Source organism: Vespa velutina, chromosome 11 (assembly GCF_912470025.1).
Source record: "Vespa velutina chromosome 11, iVesVel2.1, whole genome shotgun sequence".
NCBI classification, from domain to species: Eukaryota; Metazoa; Arthropoda; class Insecta; order Hymenoptera; family Vespidae; genus Vespa; species Vespa velutina.
The window spans coordinates 2,061,559-2,075,493 of NC_062198.1; the positions used below are offsets into that span (position 1 = coordinate 2,061,559).

The following is a 13,935-nucleotide window of genomic DNA, read 5'->3' on the forward strand; positions in this document are numbered from 1 at the left end:
CGTTACTGAAGACAAATATTCAAAGAGGACAAATTATTCCGCAAGGTGGTGGCACTTGTCAGATCACTAATCTTTGAGTTGCATATGCTCAGGCGTTTTGCGTTATAAGAACAGTGCAAATAATATAAGAATAATTTACATATACTATGTTACTTTTCTGAATATAATATATTAATTCAATATTAAGAATAATGAAAGATAGTTAGTTATTGGTATAATAATGTTTTATAGTTAATGTATAAAAAGAGATTTTAACGTTCGCATAAGAACGAGTAATTTTCTGATCAGGCATCGATATCTCCGTGTGATTATCAAATCAAAAGTCCACGTAAAATATATATCATTAAATAACTTAATTTAATATTGCGATAAAATACATATGTAATAGTAATTATATAAAATGGATTATTGCAATTAAAAATAATAGTTTATTTTAGTCAAAATTGGTACATAAATTTAAACAAAATTAACAAATATAATATGCTTATCGATGCTAGATAAATTTATTAAGTTTTTTACGAATATATTTTCTGATACTATTTCTCTAATGCATGTAAAAAATAGAAATACGATAATTTACAAAATAATAAATATTCAATGCTAAATCTTATTATATAGAGGTAAAATGATATACCGTACAATTTGACATTTATGTCAAACGATTAATCGATTATAAAGAATATGCAATAATCGATTATATATCATGGCGATATGTATTTGAAGGTTTCATAACCTCTTTTTAAGGATTGTAGGAAATTTAAGATTGAAAACAAATGTTTTTGATCTGTATTAATGTTTCATTTGCAACGTTATAATAGTTAACTCTAATCTAGAAATATTATAATATAATATTCTCTTTTTCTCTCACACAGAATTTATTTTAAACGTAGCATATATTTATAATATTAAAAGAATATTCATGTAATCTTTATTAAGATCTTTTATACAAGGATGTCTGTAAATATACGGTGTCGATTATGCGGTGTAAAATGTCAGGAATATTTAAATATATCTGATAAAGAAGAAATCTATGTTAAAATATCTTGTTGTTTACAAATTACGGTATGTTTATATTTCTATCTGATTTATGTTTTAACTTATAATCCAATGTTTTTAAGTTTGATATGTATTAAAACAAAAAGATGTTATATTTGTTTAATACAATAATCACTATGTTTTTGTATATGAATTTCAGATTTCGAAAGAAGATGTTCTTCCTAAAATTATTTGTTGTGCTTGTAGTTCTAATTTAGAATTGTCATACGATTTCTTTACAAAATCTCAGATGGCTCAATTGTTTCTGAATGAACTATATGGATCAATAACTAATGAAAAACAAACTACCATTGAACATACTGATAATGAAACTCAAAATCTCAAAACAATCACTAAGGAATCTATAGACTGTAACAAGGTGGTAGAAATATTCTATTATCCTATATTTATATTTAATCTTTAATGGTTGGAAGATAATGGATATTATATTTATAGAGAGATTTAACCATTAAGGGTTAATATATAAAATTTATAATTTTCATATATTGTACATATAGATATGTGTTTCACAGGAATTATTGATTCATGATGACAAATCTAATGTAAATGAAAAAACTAAGAAACATGACACAAAAGATCAACTGTCTACTTTACGTAAGATTTATTTTCATATAATACTAATATGTAATTTATATTACTTTTTGGAATGCTATATCTATGCTTCATTTTAGACTCTAATCCAAAAAAAAAGAAAAGTGAAAAATTAGTGGTAAGGCAAAAAAAAACAGACGAATTAGTACAGATAACAGAAACTCAAGAAGAAAATACTATTATTACTTCTAATATAGAGAAAAATACCAGAGAAAATAAATTAAAAATAAGGAAATTTAATGAAGTTAATAAAGCAGCAACAACCTCTACTGATAAATTAACATATACAACTTCTGTATACAACTTTTGCCTCCCTGATGTAATTCAAGAATATCAATGGACATGTGCAATATGTGAGGACTTTAATGTTAACAACTTTCCGGTTTGTATATTTATTAAAATAGAAAAAAAATTTAAGTTGATTCATTAATAATAAAGAATAGTTAAACCAATCAAATTAAATGGATTATTGTAGAAAGTACATTCCAAAAAAAATTTTTTTTATGAACTTGTTTTTTTTTTGTAATTTTTTTTTTCTCTCAATTAATCTATTTTTTATGTACCATTTTGTAGGAATTATATCAACATTACAAAGCATTGCATAATCGAGAGCCTTCTTTTAAATGTAATATATGTGATAAAGTCTATGAAGTATATGCAAGCTTTATAAAACATTTAAAACTACATCGGGATTTTAATCAATATAAGTAAATACCAATAATATATTACAAAATTGTATTAAGAAATTAGTTTATATTAATTATTTATAATAATGATTTTAGATGCACTACTTGTAATAAAACATTTTCACAAAAGGGAATATTACTTTCTCATCAAACCGTACATTCCAACGAAAGGCCTCATACATGTTGCAAGTGTGGAAAATCATTTAAGAAATATAGCTCATTACAAACACATAATAAATTACATCTCCCCGATGACATGAAGGAGAAATTTATATGTGAATTTTGTAAAAAGCAGTGAGTATATAAATAGTGTTATGCTTCTGATTTATAAATGTGCGATATTTTATTTGAGTTTTAGAATTATCATTTAAGCAGATACGTAAAAATATTAAATTTTATTATAATATTAGGTTTTCTACTAAACACACCTTAATAATGCACCGCAGACTTCATACTGGAGAACGTAATTTTATGTGTGATATTTGTGGTAAATCTTTTACTACAAAAGGTTCTTTGGTATATCATATCGCAGGTCATGCAGAAGATAAGAATTTTAAATGTAAAGAATGTAATAAGTGTTTTAAAACAGCCAGAGTTTTAAGTAAGAATATAATAAATATAATTTTAATATATATATATATTTCAAGTAATGGAAGATTTACTTTTTTGGAAAATATAATTTTAGATAACCATGTGATATTACATTCTGCAATAAAACCATATCAGTGTGATGTTTGTGGTAAGCAATTTCATGTACGTCGTCGCTTACAAGATCATCATAGAATTCATACAGGAGATATGCCATATAAATGTGAATTTTGTGAGAAATCTTTCCGGTTTTCTGGAATTTTGACAGTAAGTAAAAGAGAGATAAATTTTTTGTAATTAAAATTAAAATATTTATTTTTGTTAGATACATAGGAGACAACATACAGGTGAAAGACCATATATTTGTACAGACTGTTTACGTTCTTTCACTAATTGGTCTAATTACAATAAACACATGAAGCGTATACATCATACTGGTGCTACTAATACGGAAAAAAATAATAAATATAAGAAAAAGACAAATGGTATTGAAATTAAAGCAGCTAACACAGAAAGTAATATTAATAAATGAGTTATAAAGATATGTTTATTATTTTTGAATTATTATTAACTTTTATCGTTTTTAAAACGATTCTCGTTTTATCAATTTCATATTAGCGTAATGTTATTTTCTATTTTCAAGAATAGATTATGGAATTAAAAGAAAAGTATATTAAATTTGTTTTCAAGTTTATTAATAAAAATACATTCGCAATTTATTTACATAAAGATTTTTTCGGAAAAAATCATTAAGCGATGCAAAAAACTGATATGTTTTTAAAGAAAAACAAAAAGCAATTTTCGTATTTTAATTTCATAGAATGTTAACATTGTTATTAATATCCAATATTTACTTTGTAAAAAGCTAAATCAAAGATTTAGATATAAAAAATTTATTGTTTAAGAAAATCATCACTATCCAATGAAAAATAACGCAATAAGTGTAGCTTTATATAATTTTTAAATGGTCTTATTTAATTAAATTGATAGGTAGATGAATTTTTTATATAAAGTAAAAATGACTTTTGTAGCTACATTACATGAAATCTATTATGAAATTTTTACATCATCATCTAATAACAGGCATATTTATGGAACCAACTACTAATACTGTGTTAGAAATTTTTTATACTATAATATAATATTTTATATTATATTAAACTAATGTTTTTGCAATACTCTTATTTTTATATATCTAACATTTTTTATTCTTGTTTGCAAGAATTGTTTTCTTCATAAATTTATGTGTTTGTACAAAACTGTGTATATATAAAAATGTGATGTTTTCTACATCTTATTATATTATTTTCATTTATCATGAATTCAACATATTGATAAATTCGTTTATAAAACTAATAAAGTAAATTAGATTAAATTAGATTATTTTTCATATCTTTAGTATCCTTCATGTTAAATATCTGAGTGTAAAAGTATACATTACTATTTTATAGTTTATATAACATAATTACATTATCACAAAAAGTGTACTGTACATTGCTTTACATATAATACATACCAATTTATTTATACATATGTTCTATAGAATAATATATTTAATAATTACATTAATTGTGTGAAATTCTATAAAAAGATAGCTTATTGTCATAAATGTTTAGTTAAAAATTTGCCGAAATTGAAATAAATTTATTTCTTGTAAGAAATGATGTATATTTTTTTTTAAATAACAAAATAAACAATATACTTATAATAAATAATAGTTAAAATAAGTTGGTAGTCTTGTTTTTTTTGTTTTTGTTTCTTTCTTTTTCTTTTTTTTAATAAAACTTTTATGAATAAACTATGCGATATTATACACTTTTCATTGATTAAATTTTATATATTCATTTTGTTTGGTCAAATATTTAATAACAAATTTCGCGCATTAGAAGAATGCTATCTTGATTATCAGTGCTATTATTTATACTATTAAAATTTTTCATTTGTTTGTTCTTTTAATGTTCTTAGTGCATTCTTAATGCGATAGTAATCTTATAAATTCTGTTATAATCCTAAAAACATTTATATTTTCAATGAAATAGTAAATAGTTGTTAAAATAGATATAGACCAAGAACATTATAAGGATTATTGTCACACAGTTCTTACTGTATAATTATATAGATAATAGAAAAATTAGATATTTCTTAATTTTTGTAAATCTAAATTTATCTAAATTACAGTCAAAATAAAAGATAAATAAATTTAATAAATTTAGTTATATAGTTACTACTAAATAAAGTTGAATCTTGATTCATATTAGAACTTCACTAACATTTGTTTTTCATTTGTTCAAAGTTAAAAATGTCGAATAATGGTAAATAAAATAATACTAATAATTCAGTCAGAATGCTTTAAATGAGTAGTATTTCATATTTTTTTGTTCGAATCAATGGATAATTTTGATAATTACATTTTTAAATTGCTGTTTGATCATTTTATGCTGAGTCTTCAGTGGATTTTTTTTTACTTACACATGAACTTGCATCTGGTTTTATATGATCTTCAGAATAGACTTGTTTTTCAATTATATTTAAATCTATATCACAAGTTGTTTTTTGTGGTGCTTTTTCATACTTACATATTACAGCATACATATCACCACCCAATCTGAGAGCTAACCACCGGTTTTTAATAACTGCTAATTTTAAACATTCACACTTCATGTTAGCATAAAGATTAGTATGAAGTGTACGACCCATTCCTACGATAACTATGAGATCGACATTATGTTTGACCATTGCAAGGCACAAATCTAAATTCAGTCGGCTAATAAAAAATAAAACAAAGAATAAAAGATAATATATATTAAAGATATGCTATGAATAATTATATTATTATAAATAATATTACCTTAAATCTAAACATGGTCCAGCTTGTCCAGTCTCCATAGCAAGTAACCTGTTCTCTTTTAAACCTTCTTTAATTACTTTACAAATTTTAGCAGCATCTCGTAATATAACAACTAATTCTGGATAAGTTACATCATTTAAAGCTGGCATAGAATTAGCGCATAAAATAACCTATAATTAATTCACATCATTTTAATATAATTATATTGGATTATATTAATATAGTTCGTGTGTAGGAATTATTATTTTTATAAAATAAGCACAATATATATATAAATTATTTACTTTGGTTCCACGTTGTAGTAAATCACGTGCAAATGGTAGAATTCCAAGTACAATGTCTACTCCACTATTATCAACAAAAATAGCTGCACATTTATGGGGAGCATCATTTTGTAATCTATGTATCCATTCATCTAAATTATCTACTAACCATGGTCTACCTAAATTGAATCAATTAAAATAATTGCTGTGCGTCCTTTTTATTAAAAATGTTTCATATATTTTTATTTTACATAAATTTACCAGGTATTTTTTCTTGTGCTTCTTTAAAACCAAAGTCCGTAGTTTCCATTAAAGTTGCAACATCTTTTGCTCCCCAGTCAAACATGTTACCACTAAGAACTCCTAATATTAAAGCTCTTAATTTTTCTATTCCATCTAAGTTGTCTAATACAATTATACGATCTTTCAAATGTTTTAATGCTTCCTCATTTTCCTTCTTTTTTTGCTATTCATTTATTATTAATTAAACGACTTAATAATTAGTAGCCCACAGATATAATTTTAATAAAATATGTATAAATATTAAATAAATTAGAATGTATGTAATATAACTAATAAAAATTTTAAAACTTACATATAAATAAGGATCTGGAAAATCAAATTCTTTCATACAATGTTCTATAGTATCCAGTAATGTTCTTACAGTAAGAATTCCATATGCGCTGTGTGAAAAATGTATAGTTAAAATAATCTTCCGTAATTTATTATAATAATATTAATTATTAATGATAATTATTTGAATCAAAACTTACAAAGGTTGTAAATTGAGGTAATGCAATCTATTTATATATTTTTCTCTTAATTTTGTTGCTCTATCTTTTGCTGTTGGATTTTGGGGTTGGCTAAGAATAGCTCTTGCAACAAATTTATCCACAGATTCTTCAAAACAGTGAAGCCAATAATCTCTAAACATATTTACATACTAATAATATATCATAATATTATATATATTATATAATCTTACCTAGCTTCTTTATCTTCAACAAGATCTGTTGTATCTGGATTATATGATGTTGGATCTTTTAACAATGGACAGAATGTAACAGCATTTTCAATTTGATCAATTTCTAACTGTTCCACTTTAATTCCAAGATTAGAAGATATTGAATCTTTAAAACCAGAAGAACCAGCATAATTTTCTAACCAGCTATGTTCCTCTGGCTGTTCAGTACCATATAAAAATGCACCAATTGCTCCAAGATATCCTTCATGACGAAGAAACAGAGGTTTGACTTTCCCCTATATAGAAAATTAAAAACAAAAGAAAATATTTGAACTTATAATATTTCTTTAAAAAAATAAAAATAATTACAGAAAGAAATTATAATTATACTTAGTACATAAAACTATAATGAAAGTTTATATCAAGATAATATAAGTTATTTAGTGATACTATATTGAACTAACATTAGACCAGTACTTGATGGAATAAGAAACAGTATGCATTGAAAGAGGATGGTTTCGAAGAAAATAACCTCCAAAATATACTTTATCCATATTATGTGCAGTCGCATATAAGCTAGCTATTTGTCCGATATCATTGCTTATTGTTAGTAGAAGACTTCGTGCTATATCAGCTTCTGAGAATTTTTGTTGTTCTGAAATATTTATTTATAAATTTTTGCAAAAAGTTTGTTATAAAATAGATATAAATATTTTCTTTTACCACGATTATTGCTAGCAAACATTGCTTTTCCAAAGGACGATGCAATAAGTTCTCCTGATAATCCCTGAGGAGTATAATCACCTCCATAAATATCTTTTACCAACATATCTACATTACGGTGATCTCCTCGTTCTGCAAGTTGCAGCAATTCATCAAAGCCCTAGCAGGTTTTTTAAAAATTTTGCTTAATATTATACATATAGATACTTATGTTACATAGTTATTATAGCAAAGATACAGTAAATTAAAACTGCTAATAATAATTTTGTATGCATTATATTAAGATGAGTAAAACAATAAAAATGCATTAAGAATATGATAAATTACATAAATAATGATCTAAATATAATATGTATTCTTTATTTTATTTTAATATATATTACCTTTCCATTAGTAAGTAATGAACCTAATCCCCAAAATGTACCCCCACCTGTAGCTGTACCACCAACTCTTTCGAATACTTCATCCGATTGTACCTATAATTATTATATTATATAAAATATATAATAATTATATAACAATCCTTATAAGATTAACATATATAATTAAAACTTACTTTAAAAATACTGACTCCACTTCCTATGTTAACAAGCATATAAGGAAAAATATTTGGACCTGTTTTTCGAAATTTATATTCAGGATTTCCATGTCTTTCAAATTCAAATGCCTCACATGGTATATGTTTCAGTAAAAAATTACAACCCTTTATCAGACAGCGTACTTCATCTTCTTTGTCCACTCTAAATAAATATCTTAACTTTTGTCATAGAACTTCATAATGATATTAAATTTTATTTACATTGTAAAAGACATGTTCAAGTAAGGTTTAGCATTATTTAAATGCTTACATTAAACCTAGTTTTTCCTGTAAGAGTGGTGTATATTTAAAAGCTCTACCTCCTGTTACTTTAATACTTTTTCCATGAAATTGCTCAATATTTACTAAATTGTCTTTAACAAAATCCAAGCAGTTCGCAAAATGTCTTGTTTCAAATTTAACAAAATGCAATCTGTTTCCTTCAAATACTTTGTATGCTCGTTCTCCAGTGTTTCCCAAACCAATGTTATCATATAATGCCTTGCGATAACTAACTGTCGAATAGTATGCTATTTTAGTCAATGAAACACCTGAAATATTAAAATGAGTTATATTAAAATAATATAATATTTGATTTTCACTTACCTTCTTAAAACTAAATGATATAAATGTAAGTAGATAATACATAATAATAAAACATATACATCTTTTTTATATTTATATGCAAGTACTTTTGGATTATATTTATTACAACATGAATACATATATATTGTGTAAATAATAATTATTTGTATAAAAAAAAATATTTCATCAAAATGAAAGAATTACTATTAATTCTTTAAAAAATTATGACATTGTTTGGTTATTCAAATCTAACCTGACGTGCTACATTTTCAAAAATTTCCAACAAAGGAATAAAGTAACTAGAAATTAGAAGACTGATGAATATATAGCACTTACCTACGTCGATCGCAAATTTTTGTGCGTTTTTTAAATTTGCAAATACTTCAACCGCGGGTGGTAACTGTATAGAATGAGATTGATCGCCGGTGGTCTCTGCCATTTTTAGATTTTACAAAAACTTTCTCTTTTGTTTTTGTCACTTTACAAAGCTCACCGTCGCAACGGTTTTGACAAATAATACTACATCAACATTACAAATAATTATACTATATTAGGATATTTCCTTTTATCACAAATCAAACATTTGTTTTGATTATCGTTTCCGAAGCAAATAATTCGTTGACACGCGCACTATCATATGGTATTTATAAATGGAAAATATTGTCAAGTTCATTTAAAAATGATTATAACTGTAATTTTTTTTGGTTAAAAATTGCATTAGTTATAATCATAAAAACTAAGTAAGAATATTATTAAATTTGTTAATTCATTTAATTTAAATAATGATCACATTATAAATTTTATTTATTAATTTATCTTGATTATATAAAAATTGAAGACATTAAATACGTGTAGGTTATATTTATTTATATAAAATCATGTATTTATATGTTTATAAATTTGTAGAGTAATATGTGCAGTTTAATATAGTACAACGTTTCTATACATTTAAAATATTTACTTATTTAAAAATAGTCCTTATTAATCTATAACTATGATAATGCAACTGTTTGTAGATCATATTTCTTTTAACTTATCTGTACCTTACATCTTATCTACTGATAGACGATCGCTCATATGTACACGTTATTAACGTCGTGTATATAATGGTACAGATAAGTATATCTACTAGTTATGAACTAATAGATAAAATTATAAGGTTACTATCAAATTGAACATTTATAATATATATAAACATAGTAACATCTATTGTCTTTATATGTCTAAATTTATATTATATCTATACATTTTTTGCAAAATACGTATTTACACATTTATAACAATTTATATTGATTTATTTAAAATATTTCCTTATTTACAATCCTACCTAAGTAAGATTTATTTAATTAAAAACAGAACATAATTTATTCCAGAATAAAAACAATAAAATTTCGTATTTAATTTTTTTTTACGATAACAATTTCACTTGATACTTTTTCATAGCTTGATATTCAATTCTATTACAATTATAACATGAAAAATTATAAATAATATTAAATATACAATGTTCCTGATGAAAACCCTGTTAAAAAATGTTTCTTTATCAATGCATATATAATACAATTTTTTCAAGAAGCCTTAGTATTTATTTTTCCCAATAATGGAACAGTTGAAATAAGCTTACTACTCTGTAATAAATTATATGAACCATATGTACAATATTTATATGATACAAATGGTATATAAAATGCTCTAAAGAAAGGATGTGATCTGTAAGGAGAGATAAGAATAGATAAAATATATTAATTGATATAAAACAGTTATATAATAAATGTCATGTGTAAATGTACTTACTTAGATGTATCTAGAAATTTAGAAGATTTTAATATAATGAATTGATCAGGCATTTTAGAGTAATTTGGTTCTAAATCTGTATTTGTACCGATATCAAGATCTAATAAGAAATGGCACTTCTCCACTGGTATCTAAAGATAATATATATTTAAATATTTCTATATATATTTGAGAACAAACAAAAATGCAATGTACAATTTAAGAAAAAATAAACAGAAACTTACATAGCGAGACGGTTCTTCTTTATTTAAATCATTGAAATGAGGTTGAATGATACTTGTTGCATTTTCGTGATCTGAATAAGGCTGAGGTAATTCTCCTTTAAATTCTGATTTTAGATACTGAAGTTTCCAACTAAGAAAAGATATTTTATTATAAAAAACTAAATACTTATGTCATATTTTTATATAACTTACTTATTTGATAAGTAATTATATTACTTACTTATTTGATGGGAAAAAGAAACTATTAGGAAAGCGATGCCATTCTTTACCAACGCAAAAATTAATATTGCCATCACTCAATATTCCTCCTTCCGACCCAAGTTTATTTGTTTCAATCATAATTTCCATTGGAGCATAATATCCTATAATACAACATAATATAATATTATTAATTGATCATATTTCATGTACTTTAATATTTTAATTTTCTTTTGATACCTTTATACAAAGCAAGAGTTCTAGAGAAACCAAAAAGACCACAGACAATAATGGCTACAGTCATGATATGGGCAGTGTATTGAGAATAGTGGCATCCAATATGTAATGGACAAAATTTTGTTCTGATAAAAAAATATAACTTTTGCAAAACATCAACCGATATTGCACCAGTTAAGCAAATCATTGGATATACAGGAAATAAAAATCTTTCTTCCTATAAGGATAATGTCATAAATTTCATTATTATTGTCACATTGTAAAGTGCATACTGAATTAAAATAATCCAAATTTATTTATATAAATTGTTATACCTTGTGAGATTGTAGAAAAAATACTACGAACCAAAGATACAATGGAGCCAATGAATACCAGTAAGGTAAGCATAATCGTTCTCTTGGTTTAGCTGGTATCACAAGCCAAACTAAAAACTATTACAATTATTAATATACTGTGTATAAAATGAAATAGTTCATTTACTATATATTTTTTTGAACCTTACTAATCCAAATGGAGCAATTAATGCACCAATAAAGATAAAGTTAAAATTTAAAAATCCATTGGCGATGTAATAGCTAAATGGTTCTGTGCCATAAATATCAGGTCCATGAGAAGTGAAAACATTATACATTATGATATTTAATGGTGCAAGGACAAATCTGCCATAGTATATTGAATCGATCCAAATCATTGGTGCTAGTATTACAAAAGCAGAAATAAACACCCATTTTATAAATTTGCTCCATTCTTGTCTATGGAATAACATTTCTATGGCAATTGGTAATCTAGATATCATAATATTAAATAATTTCATTACAATCCAAAAATATATTTAATGTATAAAATATTTTATTTATATATTATAAAAAATAAATTACAAATACCCAAGTAATGATGCAAACGGCCATCCTAATAAGGAAGATATAGCCGTGGCAAAAATAGCAAATTCATATTGTCGACCATACCAAGCTGCTGTAGCAACTGTACTTAAGTACCTATAAAACCATTATGATTTACTTTAAAAAATACTTTTAATTTGAAGAACGTTACTTTGTACTTACATTGAAAAGGATGATGGTAAGAAAGCAGAGCTGGAGACATACATGCCTGAACTAAGAATAAGAAATACGAGTGTAAGCCTTGCAATATGAACTCCAAATTCACGACATACATTTCTAAAAATATAAATATATACTGCATTAAAGAAAATAATTATTATGTTTTATATTATAAGATATACATACTTGTAAAAATATACTTCTGATAAAGCACAACCCACAGATAAAAGACATCGTATGAAGTAAAATATTAAAACTGGATTTGGTTCTAATAAATAATGATAAAGCTTTGCTGGTACCATATGTATTAATAGATAAGTATATGATCTCAATGCATATTCAGGACTATATTCCCATGTTTGTTGACCGATACCATAAAGCAAGTAATGACTCTAAAACATAGTAAAAAGGCTCTATTTTACTATTGCATACTTATAATATTATATAGTAAACATTAATCATAATTAAAAATTATCTAATCACTTAAAAAATAATAAAGATTTATTTGTACATTTAAATACATACTGGCTCCCAATAATTATAAGTTTCATCACAGTCTGTTATATGACACCATATAGCTGAACAAAATCTTGCAGATAAAATTAATTTAAATGCTGTATCTACGCCTGGATATACAAGTCCAATGTCTGATTCTTCTGATCTATAAAATAAAAATATATTTCTGTTATACTTTTATATTAATTTTAACAAAGATATTTTTCTGTTTATTAGTTACTTATTAAGTAATAACAAAAGTTTAATTTATTAATTATGTACATGAAACTTGAAAGTACAGTTAACAGTGAAAAAGAAAATTTATTATTGTAACAATGATAAATAAGGTTAACCGGCTTCAAATTTTTGAAATATGAAAAAAATGTTCTTTAATAAATATCTTTACTGATTATAAATAAATTAATCAAGTGTTACAACTACTCACTTTGAAAATCTTCTGCCATTGATCTTTCTTAAATCCTTTTTTGAATAAAACAGTTGACGTTGACGTTGATTAGGCGCCATTGTTATACACACTATATAGTAATTTATTTACGATTATCCATATCAGTATACGTTTGTATGGTCTTACCACCCATATGAAAATGAAAGTACCAGTTTAATCCACATAATAGGTCATGTCGCTACTATTCGCATTTTCTAATGATCAAATTTTTTGATTAGTTAGGTATATATTTTATAATGAAATATAGATAACGGATTAAATAATAATTATTCTAACATTTTTTTTATTATCATTCTATGATCTCCTAAATGATAATATTTTTTTTATTTAAAATAGACAAAAGTTTTGCTGATGAAAACATTTCTTTTCTATCTCTCATTTTCGATATAACAATATTCCATTTAAATACTTCAATACGTAGAATCTTATATATTTGGTGTTAAATAATGATACATCGATATTACAGTCATAATAAGATTCTCCTAATATCTACATTATAATAATAGAACACCTTTTTTGGAGCATCATTGAATAAATTTGTACGTATTTAAAGAATATTCAATACACAACTGATTTTCTAAT

The 13,935-nt window shown here is 24.4% G+C and overlaps 3 protein-coding genes across 6 annotated transcripts; 1 reads left to right on the forward strand and 2 right to left on the reverse strand.

Moving 5' to 3' along the window:
• The first annotated feature begins 682 nt into the window (after positions 1 to 682).
• Positions 683 to 4,544, forward strand: LOC124952754 (zinc finger protein ZFP2-like). Of its 2 annotated transcripts, none has more exons than XM_047503077.1 (9): positions 683 to 1,062; positions 1,196 to 1,414; positions 1,554 to 1,650; positions 1,728 to 2,029; positions 2,221 to 2,354; positions 2,430 to 2,627; positions 2,744 to 2,934; positions 3,019 to 3,188; positions 3,247 to 4,544. In XM_047503077.1, exons 1-9 carry the CDS (start codon positions 952 to 954, stop codon positions 3,451 to 3,453), a joined length of 1,629 nt encoding a protein of 542 aa, XP_047359033.1. In that variant the 5' UTR covers positions 683 to 951; the 3' UTR covers positions 3,454 to 4,544. The 2 variants fall into 2 exon arrangements, with proteins under 2 accessions (XP_047359033.1, XP_047359034.1); XM_047503078.1 differs by having other exon boundaries at positions 686 to 1,062; positions 1,569 to 1,650; positions 3,247 to 4,543.
• LOC124952751 (4'-phosphopantetheine phosphatase) lies at positions 3,643 to 9,578 on the reverse strand. The gene is made up of 13 exons (XM_047503068.1): positions 9,218 to 9,578; positions 8,568 to 8,847; positions 8,276 to 8,459; positions 8,103 to 8,195; positions 7,720 to 7,879; positions 7,461 to 7,651; positions 7,018 to 7,292; positions 6,806 to 6,958; positions 6,628 to 6,715; positions 6,294 to 6,498; positions 6,054 to 6,211; positions 5,770 to 5,939; positions 3,643 to 5,685 (listed from the first exon to the last, which is right to left on the reverse strand). Exons 1-13 carry the CDS (start codon positions 9,318 to 9,320, stop codon positions 5,355 to 5,357), a joined length of 2,391 nt encoding a protein of 796 aa, XP_047359024.1. The 5' UTR covers positions 9,321 to 9,578; the 3' UTR covers positions 3,643 to 5,354.
• A 339-nt stretch (positions 9,579 to 9,917) lies between these two features.
• Positions 9,918 to 13,752, reverse strand: LOC124952752 (alpha-1,2-mannosyltransferase ALG9). 3 transcript variants are annotated; one of them, XM_047503069.1, is made up of 13 exons: positions 13,630 to 13,752; positions 13,333 to 13,547; positions 12,918 to 13,053; positions 12,579 to 12,784; positions 12,396 to 12,509; positions 12,219 to 12,329; positions 11,837 to 12,119; positions 11,649 to 11,765; positions 11,338 to 11,551; positions 11,120 to 11,261; positions 10,900 to 11,029; positions 10,676 to 10,806; positions 9,918 to 10,591 (listed from the first exon to the last, which is right to left on the reverse strand). In XM_047503069.1, the coding sequence occupies exons 2-13, from the start codon at positions 13,410 to 13,412 to the stop codon at positions 10,450 to 10,452; spliced, it is 1,806 nt and encodes a 601-aa protein (XP_047359025.1). In that variant the 5' UTR covers positions 13,413 to 13,547; positions 13,630 to 13,752; the 3' UTR covers positions 9,918 to 10,449. The 3 variants fall into 3 exon arrangements, with proteins under 3 accessions (XP_047359025.1, XP_047359026.1, XP_047359027.1); XM_047503070.1 differs by lacking the exon at positions 13,630 to 13,752 and having other exon boundaries at positions 12,396 to 12,446; positions 13,333 to 13,545; XM_047503071.1 differs by lacking the exons at positions 13,333 to 13,547; positions 13,630 to 13,752 and having other exon boundaries at positions 12,904 to 13,046.
• Between the last annotated feature and the right edge of the window lie 183 nt (positions 13,753 to 13,935).